This window comes from Sarcophilus harrisii, chromosome 2 (assembly GCF_902635505.1).
Source record: "Sarcophilus harrisii chromosome 2, mSarHar1.11, whole genome shotgun sequence".
Taxonomy (NCBI): domain Eukaryota; kingdom Metazoa; phylum Chordata; class Mammalia; order Dasyuromorphia; family Dasyuridae; genus Sarcophilus; species Sarcophilus harrisii.
The window spans coordinates 9059668-9070114 of record NC_045427.1 but is presented as its reverse complement, the minus strand read 5'-3'; the positions used below and the strand labels follow the sequence as shown (position 1 = coordinate 9070114).

General features: G+C 49.2%; 1 protein-coding gene and 1 long non-coding RNA gene across 2 annotated transcripts in view; both read right to left on the bottom strand.

Moving 5' to 3' along the window:
• Nucleotides 1-725: 725 nt before the first annotated feature.
• LOC116421224 lies at nt 726-7405 on the bottom strand. Its single transcript, XR_004231519.1, has 3 exons — nt 7088-7405; nt 4641-4708; nt 726-2858 (listed from the first exon to the last, which is right to left on the bottom strand). It is a non-coding gene; the product is annotated as an uncharacterized LOC116421224 (long non-coding RNA).
• Nucleotides 7406-7978: 573 nt separating this feature from the next.
• SLC4A5 (solute carrier family 4 member 5) overlaps nt 7979-10447 on the bottom strand; it is a 98240-nt gene continuing 95771 nt past the window's right edge. Inside the window, exons 23-24 of the mRNA XM_031949192.1 lie at nt 9709-10043; nt 7979-8153 (exon numbers count right to left, since the gene is read on the bottom strand). Of these exons, the coding sequence (XP_031805052.1) occupies nt 7979-8153; nt 9709-10043 (510 nt within the window). The remainder of the gene's footprint in view (nt 8154-9708; nt 10044-10447) is intronic.

Here is a 10447-nt window from a genome sequence, read left to right as displayed (position 1 = left end):
TATTAGTATATATTAGTATATATAGAATATATCTCTATAATTGGTATATATTTGTTAGTATACATATTAATATATATAGTATTATATTAGTATATATAGTATATTAGCATATACAGTAATATTAGTATATATATTATATAAGTATTATCATTAATATATAGTATATTAGCATATATAGTATATATATTATATTAGTATATATAATTAGTATGTATAGTTTGGGGTCCTCAAACTATGGCCCGCGGGCCAGATACGGCAGCTGAGGACGTTTATCCCCCTTACCCAGGGATATGAAGTTTCTTTATTTAAAGGCCCATAAAACAAAGTTTTTGTTTTTACTATAGTCCGGCCCCCCAACAGTCTGAGAGACAGTGAACTGGCCCTCTATTTAAAAAGTTTGAGGACCCCTGGTATATATAATATTAGTATATATGGGATAGACTAATGCCCTCTTTTTGTGGGGGGAGGCAAGCCTTGTAATGTATACGCGTGATGACGCAATTTCTGGCCCATCTGCCGAGTAGACTTGGGGCAGCTCCTAAAGTTCTAATTGCTGGCATTTAATATTACAAGTTCAGCAATAAACTCCGCCGAAAAGCTTCTTCCGCGGCGACACACTAGACTAGCTCGTTGCAGCTAAAACTGCTTGTGCATCACTGATGTGAGCCCACTTGCCAGTTAATCGACCGATGGGGACGTGCCCAAGCGCAGACGTGGTTCCAGAATTAAATCACACAGGAGTGACTGTTCATGTAAAAGACGTCTTTTTTATTTGAAATAGTGAGTTCTAAAACTACAAGTTAATAAATGCCAGTTTTTCTTAACTCAGAAATTAAAAAAACAAAACAAAACACTATTAACAGTCAGTTCCAAAGTATCTGTTTTACCAACAACACATGGAGCTCCAAAAGTGAGAGGCAAAATTAAGGTGTCAACAGCGTTGGACTCAGAGTCAGGAAAATGGCTTCGAATGCAGCCTCTGACCAGGAAGGCCCCTCTGGCCATAGCAGAAGCTGCTTTTCCATCCGGGCAATGGGCGCACAGACAGAACCTGCCTCCGGAAGCCGCGAGGATTGGGCGAGGTGACAGGTGGGAAGTGCAGGAAAGCCTTTTGGTTGCTACATCGGGGCCAGCCGTGATTATTGCTGACGGGCTGGATCGCAGGGAGCCCTGAACGCCTGCCCAGACCTCTTAGCTAGGGATGGGGGGCAGGGGAGGGACAGACAAGCTTGGACTTTCAGGGGTTCATGTATTGGGTCCTTCCCTATTGCCTTCCAGCTGTCATTTTAGGAAGCAGCTTTCCGGCCAGAGTTCCCGGGCCATCCTTTGCCTGCGCACCTGAGTTCAGGCACTTTCTTGGCCAGCCGGTGTTAAAGACCAAGGGGACCCCTCGTTTTCTGTCCTCTGCTTAGGGAAGGAAAGGTCTTGGGGTTTAGACTCTCCACAAGTGGGATGACCGACTTTTGGAGCGCGAGCGCTCCTGAATGTTGGCTTTCACAGTTCCCTACGAGATGCTACTTGTAGGTATGATTCTAGTCTCGGCCGGAAGGCCCACGTACCTTGTGGTGCAATCACTGCTTAGTGGGCCTTTGGAATGGGTCCGGGGCACATGATTTAGGAGCCAGTGGTCCGTGTCATGAATGGGGAAACTGAGGAACCCGCAGGGCCGCCTGTTTTTGATTTTGGGACCGAGATGAGGTTTTTGCACTCCCTGTCCATCAGCTTGTGTCCTTTCCAGAGCAGAGCCTGCATCTTTGAGGTTTAAAAAGGCACCAAGCTTGGGACCGACCTTTTTACTGAGAAGCAGGGCTGGGTGGGTGTAAGCTGGCTCAGACAGTAAGGCCTTCCACTTCCTTCAGAGCTGCCTGTTCCTCTGTCTGGTTGGAGTATAGTTAGGGCAAGCATTGTGCTCAGGAAGCAAGGCTCTGATGGTCATGAAGGGCCTGGGGATCGTCAGTCATGGACAGGGCAAGTTTAGGGAGTGAGCCTTTATCCTTGGGGACTCAGGGGGGTTTGGGACAGGAATGGGCCATTTACTGTGTCACATCTTAGGGGAGAGAAGGCCACCTGCGGGTCTCGAAGTCCTGCAGGATTAGCAGATGGGACCCTTGTGAGATTTTGTGGCTACGTTTCTGTCCTCTTCCCGGAGAGCTCACGGATGGCTTTGTCAGGTTCTGTCCCAGCTCTGACCTCTCCAGATGCAGTAGTTGGTCCCTCAGGAGGGGATGCATTAGCATGCCCCTGATGAGGAGGTCTGGATTTCTGTCAGGGATTTGGAAACCGAGGCAGGGAATGCCAAGTGAAGGAGATCCCAAGCAAGCAAGGCCGAGCAGCAAGAAGGGGGCCGTGGCGATCTACCACGTCTGCGGTTCTAGGTTCTATCCCTAAGTTATGAAGAGCTACACTGTTGCTTGTCTTTCCTGTGGGACTTGGGGATGGGTGGGAGGGGGAAGTGGAGGCTTGGGTGACAGTGGGCTGGGGCGTGTCAAAGGGGGATAATCTGTATTTCTAGAGAATCACAGTGTGTGAGAGTGAGTGTGTGTGTGTGTGTGTGTGTGTGTGTGTGTGTGTGTGTGTGAGAGAGAGAGAGAGAAAGAGAGAGAGAGAGTGAGTGTGTGTGAGACGGCCAGGCCCCAGCCCGCTCCTCGCTGGCCAGGGGGAGGTGGGGGCTGCAGAAGACCAGAGGCTACAGGGTGGTTTCGTTGCCACCGTCTCTGGGACGCTTCTCTCTGTCTCCGTGCTCATGCTCGTGGTCCGACTCCATCTCAATCTTCACTTGTGGCATTGGAAACCCTAGACTCCGGGAGTAGTTGAAGGCAGGTGAAGGCGGGCAGGAAATCTTCAAGTGTAAGGTGATGCTGCAGGGGAAAGCAGAGCACAGAGTAGGGGAGGAAGGTGGGCCTGGCCCTCCGGGCCCCGGCTTCCTCCGGCCCCCTGCCCTTCTCGCCTCCTGAAGCCTCCCCAAGCCATGAACCTGGCCTGACTCCTGAATTCTCCTGCAGTTCTGGCCCTACAGACACTCTGGGGATCCCATGTTCCCCCCACACTACCCAGAATTCTACTGATGAAGGACCTGGTTGGGTGGTCACTAAGCTTAGAGTGTTGGCTAACAGCATGTCAGGTAGTTTCATGAGATTGCCTTTGTCTCAGCTCCAGAATCCTTTGTGTAACACAGTGACTGGACCTGGCCCTCCTAGATGTATGTCCCCAGCCCTACTCACATTAAGGGTGCTGGGAGGAGATCTCACTCCCTAATTCTAGGGGCTGGACTTCTTGTAGTCCTCCACTAAGATCCTGCCCTAAAGCTCTGCTGGCTCTGAGGCCTCATACAAGTCACCCAGCCTGTGTCTGCCTCAGTTTCCCCATCTGTAAAATAGAGATAATACTTTACAGAGTTGCCCTAAGGAAAAGGGTATTAGATTTTGGAGAAAACTGTCAGCTTCAAAGGTGGTTTTCCCTCTCAAGTCTGAGAAGTGATGGGCGGAGAGATAATGGAGGCTCAGGCTGTTTCTGGGATTTGGCTGGGGGAGTCCAGGGGACTGCAGAGTCACGGGGAGAAGCCCCGAGTGGGAACCTGAGGGGCTGACCCTGGTGAGACTTTGTCCCTTTTGAAGTAGAGGATGGGGTCCTGAGATGAGGATGGGGAGAGAGAGCAGAAATTGAGGCAGAAGACAGCTGGGCAAGCGACTGAGGGGAGTGGGAGAGTCAGCTGGGGCAGTTGTGGGGTGGATGGTCAGAGAAGGAGGACGATGAGGGGCTGCCCCAGCTGCAGGCCCCTTAATCATCTTACTCTGTTTTATCCAGTTTCCCCTGAGGAGCATATGAGCTCTTCCAGGGCAGGGATTGGTTCTTAAATTTGCCTTAGTATCCCTAGTGACTCCCACAGGGCGCACAGTCGCCATTTGAAAGGACCTCTTTTTGCTCAGGAACTCCCAAGTACATACACCTCCTCATGGCTGAACTCTCCTTGGGGCTGGGTCTTCCCTTCTTCCCTTCTCCCTAATGCTTTCACTGATTATCCCTAGCTGGCTCATGTGGCCCTCTGAGTCCCGGCTTGTGCTCCTCCTCAGTGCCTTTCAGCAGTGCTGTTTGTCCCTCTCCTGCCTCAGGGCAATGGGGAAGTTTCCCTGTCCCCTAGGCCACCTCCTTCCTGGCTCAGGTCTCTCTCCCAGGTTTTGGGCAACCCCTGAAGTGTCTTCCCTTCCCTCCTGTAGATAGCCAGCCCTCAAACACTGAGAGCCTCCCTGCCTGGAAGTATTCATTACCTTTGGGGCCACTCATCCCCAGAGTCACGTGGCAGCCCTTCTCCCTGGCAGGACCAGGAGGCTTGTGGGCCAGGGTCAGGGCTTTCCAGGGGCAGATTTGGCCATTTCAGTCCTGCAATGTGCCTCTCCCAGGTTTTTTTTTTTTAAAGACCTCAGGCTCCTTGGAGTTCACCCTTCCCCTGCCCCTTTCTCCCTAACCAGAGAGGGGAGGACTCCCCTTTCCCACCGGCTCCCTGCTTTGGCCCTCCTTCTCCCACAGAGAGCCAAGTTTCATTGTATTAAGGGGCCCCCATCCTGGGAAGAAGGAGCCTCCAAGGCCTGCTTCAAGGCCCATCCTTTGGCCCAGTGATGACCACCAGAGAGACAGATACTTACCTTCGATCTGCGTCAGAATCACTGAGGAAGGAGTCAGAGGGAATAACTCCAGCTGGAAGCTCTTTTTCCTGATGGGGGAAGAAGACAAATGGAGCAAACTCTGATCCTTCTGCCCTCCCAGTGGGCCCAACCCCTTCTCTCCAGCCTTCAGGCCTGGAAATCTCATGAAAAAGAAAGATGGTGGAGAGAAAGATGAGTTGCTGGGGGAGAATTGCTCGGAGGGAGAGAACCCAGGAAAGGGCCAGAGAGATGGGGTTGGAGGAGCCGGGGAGCTCCCCAAAGTCCACCATCATGGCAACACTGGCTGCTGTAGGCCTGGAAGGTCCAAACAGCATCCTAAGCATTTTATGGGACCACCAAGGGTGGTCCCCTTAGGTCCAAAGTCTTCATATGGGCCCTTGGGGACCCTTAGGCCCTTTCCATTGGAGGCTCCCCAAGGCGAGACTGGCTTTTGCCTTTCTTTGTATGCTTAGAATGTAGCCCAGTGCCCAGTAGTTTACTGAGATTTTCTTCTGACTTAAACTTTCAAAGCCATTTCTACAACTCTAAGAAATTGGGAAGGGTCCACCTGGCCATTTGTAGACTTCTCATGTGTTATCCTAGGAATCTGGATCTGGGGTCCCTGGACTCCCAGATGAGCAATTCCCTCCACCTGTGCAGGACAGCGTGTTCTCTGCAAGCCAAACTTAGAGATCTGCCTTTAGCACTGAGGGTCCCACAGCCAGGAGGTATCAGAGGTGAGACTTAAACTCAGCTCTTCACCCGCTGCCATGCTGCCTCAGGCAACATCATAGGCGACTGAAAGTGGAAAAACTGCTGGGAAGTGGAAAACAAGAAAGGACAAACGCCAGGTTTGGAAGTTGCCTCTGCCTCTTAATACCTGTAGGACCTTGGTGAGACACTGGTCCTCCTGGACCCCCAGTTACCTCTTTAAAAAGAAGTGGTTTGATTAGAGTGAGATTTCTTCATCTTTTGTGTGCCCCAGATCTTTCTGATAGACTTCTGGAAAAGCCTAGGGACCTCTCCCTTCTCAGGGAGACATAAAATACATGGGTTCCCTAAGAAAACCGAAATAAAATACGTAGGATGGCTAAAAAAGCCAAAATAAAATACGTAGTATGGCTAAGAAAGCTGAAATAAAATACACAGAATTGCTAAGAAGTCAAAATAAAATACATAGGATTGTTTAAAAAAAACAAAATAAAATACATAGGATCGCTAAAAAAGCCTACATAAAATACGTAGAATCGCTAAGAAGCCAAAATAAAATATGAAGGATCACTAAGAAAGCCGAAATAAAATCTGTAGGATCACTAAGAAAACCAAAATAAAATCTGCAGCATCATTAAGAAAACCAAAATAAAATATGTAGGATCGCTAAGAAGCCAAAATAAAATATGTAGGATCACTAAAAAAGTCAAAATAAAAGACGTAGGATTGCTAAAAAAAAAAAAAAAAAAAAAAAAAAAGCCGGATCACTAAGAAGCCGAAATAAAATACATAGGATCGCTAAGAAAGCTGGAATAAAATACATAAGATCACTAAGAAGCCGAAATAAAATACATAGGATAGCTAAGAAAACCAAAATAAAATATGTAAGATCATAAGAAAGCCAAAATAAAATACGTAGGATTGCTAAGAAAACCGAAATAAAATACATAGGATCACTAAGAAGCTGAAACAAAATACATAGGATCGCTAAGAAAGCTGGAATAAAATACATAAGATCACTAAGAAGCCGAAATAAAATACATAGGATCACTAAGAAGCCGAAATAAAATACATAGGATCGCTAAGAAAGCTGGAATAAAATACATAAGATCACTAAGAAGCCGAAATAAAATACATAGGATCGCTAAGAAAGCTGGAATAAAATACATAAGATCACTAAGAAGCCGAAATAAAATACATAGGATAGCTAAGAAAACCAAAATAAAATATGTAAGATCATAAGAAAGCCAAAATAAAATATGTAAGATTGCTAAGAAAGCCGAAATAAAATACATAGAATCACTAAGAAGCCGAAATAAAATACGTAAGATCGCTAAGGAAGCCGAAATAAAATACATAGAATCACTAAGAAGCCGAAATAAAATACGTAAGATTGCTAAGGAAGCCGAAATAAAATACGTAGGATGGTTAATAAGCCAATCATATCAAGTCCCTTTATCAGACTATTTCTACAAAGTTTGCGGGCGCCAGGGCGAGGCCTTTGGGATGAGCTCTTCCACCTTTCAGCACTGTTTTGGAGGATCCTGTGACTTGGTAGGAATCATTGGTGCCTTTGCCCTTTGTCTGGTCACTGAGTCTGAGCTAAGTTCCTGCTAATGTTCTTGACTCTGCTGCCCCAAACCTTCTCTGACTGCGATGGATTCTAAACGCGGACCCCCAAGGCTGGAGAGAGGAGAGGCAGGAAGTTAGAGCAAGCAGGAAGGTGATTTACTTACTGGCAATGCAATGGACACCGTTTTGGGGATCTGACTGGACGGGTTCCATGGGGATCTTTACAATGGAGGGAGGAGGGAACTGGGGCTGGGAAGAAACATCAGGAAAAGTCGGTAAGTGATGGGAGCAGGGGGCATGCTTGGCCAAACCAGGTGGGAAATGCACAAATGAGCATCAGAAACTTCCCCACCCAAGGGAACACTGGGTGTGGGGCCGTGAAGCCCCTGGGAGAGTGGGGAACACCTCCCCCTGTCCCAGGAGGGTAGGGCCTCTTGTGACCATCATCCTCATCCCCAGCAGCTTCAGGGGGTCCTTCCAGTGGAAGTCTCCTGTGGTACCTCATGATGACACTGTGAGAGGGAGGGCTGAGGTTCCTCAGGTCATGTTGGGGAGTTTGGCTGGGGAAGGTGTGGAAGATGGCAGCCTAGAGTGAAGGTTTGCCCCATGTGACCATGGATTTGAAGGCGCAGGTGGGGAAGGATGGTTAGGGCCTAAGGTGGAATTGCATTGGGAGAGGAGTTTACATTGAACATGTTGGCTTCCAGAAGGGTTGGAGTACAAATTGTTTTAGTGTCCACTACTGGCTTTTGAGTTGTTTGTTCAGGGAGTTTGGATTCTTTGGGTTTGGGAATAGGTAAGTGTTAATAAATGTTTTTGATTGGTTGATTAGATACTGTTGTAGAGTTTCTGTTTTTGCTTTGTTTGCTGTTGAGGGTTGGTGTAAAGAAGGGTTTGGTGTTCTTATGTGGTGGATGAGATGGGGTTGTTTAAGTTTGGTGGGGTGATTGTTAGGATTTGGGGGTTTCTGGAGTTTTGCTGGGATGGAGGGATTTATGTTTGGTGATGTTCTGCCAGAGGTTAATTAGGGAGGTTGATGAATTTCTTTCTGTTTTTTACTTCTCATTGTGTTGCCAAGTATTAGGGGTTTCTTCTTTTTCTTTGTATTCTCTTTCTTTTCGGGATGAGGGTTGGGATCGGCTAGGTTGCTGGGAGAAGCATTGTGTCAGCAGTTGTAAATGATTGTGCCAAGATTCTGAAGGAGGGATGGCAGGGAGAGCAGTTGGTGCTCTGGGAGGGGATGGAAGAAGATGAGAGGGAAAAGGAGGAGAAAAAGGAGGAAGAGGAAGAAGAAAAGATGAGGAGGAAGAAATAAGATGGAAGAAAAGGAGGAAAAGAGGAGGAAGAGGAGAAAGACAAAGAAAAGGAGGGGGAAGAAGAGGAGGAGAAAAACAAGGAGGAGGAAGAGGAGGAAGAAAAGAAGAAGAAGAGATGGAAAAGAAAGAGAAAGGAGAAAGACGAGGAGGAAAAGGAGGGAGAAAAAAAGGAGGAGGAAGAAATGGAAAAGAAATAAAGGAAAAAGACAAGGAAGAGGAGGAGGAAAAGGAAGAGAAGGAGGAAGAAAATAAGATGGAAGAAAAGGAAAAAGCCAAGGAAGAGAAGTAGGAGGAGGAAGAAAATGGAGGAGGAGGAGGAAGAAAAGAGGAGGAGGAGGAAAAAAAAGAAAAGGAGGAAAAGAGGAGGAAGAGGAGAAAAACAAGGAAGAGAAGGAAGAGGAGGAAGAAAAGAGGAAGAAGAGATGGAAAAGAAAGAGAAAGGAGAAAGACAAGGAAGAGGAGGAAGAAAAGGAGGGAGAAAAAAAGGAGGAGGAGGAGGAAGAGATGGAGGAAGAAAATAAGATGGAAGTAAAGGAAGAGGAGGAAGAAGAAGAGGAGAAAGCCAAGGAAGAGAAGGAGGAGGAGGAAGAAAGTGGAGGAGGAGGAGGGAGAAGAGAAAGAAGAGGAAGAACAGGGAGGAGGGAGGTAGTGGTTAGGTGTATTGAGAAATTTTGGTTAAAGTTTTGGAAATTGTTGGATTTTTGTTTTTGAGAGATGTTTGTTTTTGGTGTATGGATAATTATAGCAGAGTTTGTTTTAAGGATTTCTTTCTAGTTTTGTGTTTTTCTTCTATGAGGGGGTTTGAATTAGAGGGAGGTTTTTGTGTTTTGGATTTTGATTCTGTTTTGGTTTTACTTTTGTTACTTTTATTTATGTTGTTTTGCTTGGTTTAAGTTTTTTGGATTGGATTAGGGTATGTTAAGGTGGGGAGGTTTGTTAGAGTTGATTTGTGGAGTTTTGGTTTGCAGTTTTTCTTGTTGACTTTCTTGTTTTTTGTCTTTCTGGGGTTTTTGGTTTTTCTGTTTTTTCTAGGCTTTTTTCCCTTCTGATATCTCTATTCTTAGGGGACACGACTACTTTTCTTAGCTCTGCCTCCTCCCCTCCCTCCCCTTCTCCCTGTCTCCTCTCCCTCCCCCTCTTTTTGCTCCTCATCCCTCCCTCTCCCCTCCCCTCCCCTCCCTCCTCTCCCCCCCTCCCCTTGAGCCTTACCCCTCACTCCTCCCCTTGCTCCTCACCCTCTCTCTCCTCTCGATCCCCTCCCTCACCCTGCATCCCTCCCTCCTCCCTCACGTTTTCTCCTCCTTCCTACTCCCTCTCCTGCCTCCTCCTCTCTTGTTCCCCTCCTCTCCCTCCTCCCCCCTCCCTTGGTGAAGCCTTCCTGTGAGCTGTCCCTGAGCCCCTTTCCTTCCCAGCTGTCCCGGAGCGCTCCCCGGAGGGGAGAAGGGGAGGGGGGCGTGTCTCTGCCCAACGCCAGCCCCTCCCCATAGAACAGGCGCTGTCCGAGGGCAGGGGCCGGTTTTCGCCTGTCTGTATGCCCCGTGCTTAGCCTAGCTCCCGGCATACAGTGGCGCCCACTAAATGTTTCCTGCCTTGCTCCCAGCCGCAGGGGCCGAAGGCGGGGCACCCTCACCATCACGGGGAAGATGATGGCCGCCACGGTGGACTTGAGGATCCAGAGGATGGCCAGGCAGAGGATCTGCACCAGGGTGAAGAGGTGGATCCGGCGCAGGGGCACGTGGCGCAGGAACACGTAGTCGGGCTGGTGCTTGGCGGGCATCAGGAAGAGCTTGCAGCGCTCCCAGAACTGGCCGAGAGAGCGCGGGCTCAGCGGGAGCCCGGGGACGGACGGTGGCCCCCGGGGCTGAGCCCGGGGCGGGCGCCCATGTGAGCGCCTGTGCCAGCCGGCGGGCACAGGAGGGGGGGTCAGCTCGCTGTGGGGGGGGCTTGGGAAAGCCCCCCCTCCCCCGGCTGGCAGGCCCTCGGAGACCCGCGCCCGACCACGGAACAGTGGGTGCCTGTGCCGCGGCCACCAGGACATGCCGGGGAAGGCCTTGGAAGCAGCGCTTCCCGGCTCCAAGGCAGCTCTAGTCCCGGGGCCGCCCCGCCCAAGCGGGTGAAGGGCAGCCTGGTGAAAAGCCCCGGGGCTCAGCGGTGCTCAGGGGAGCTTTCTGAGCCGCTCCCAGAAGCCCCCAGGAGGGCTGCCCGCCC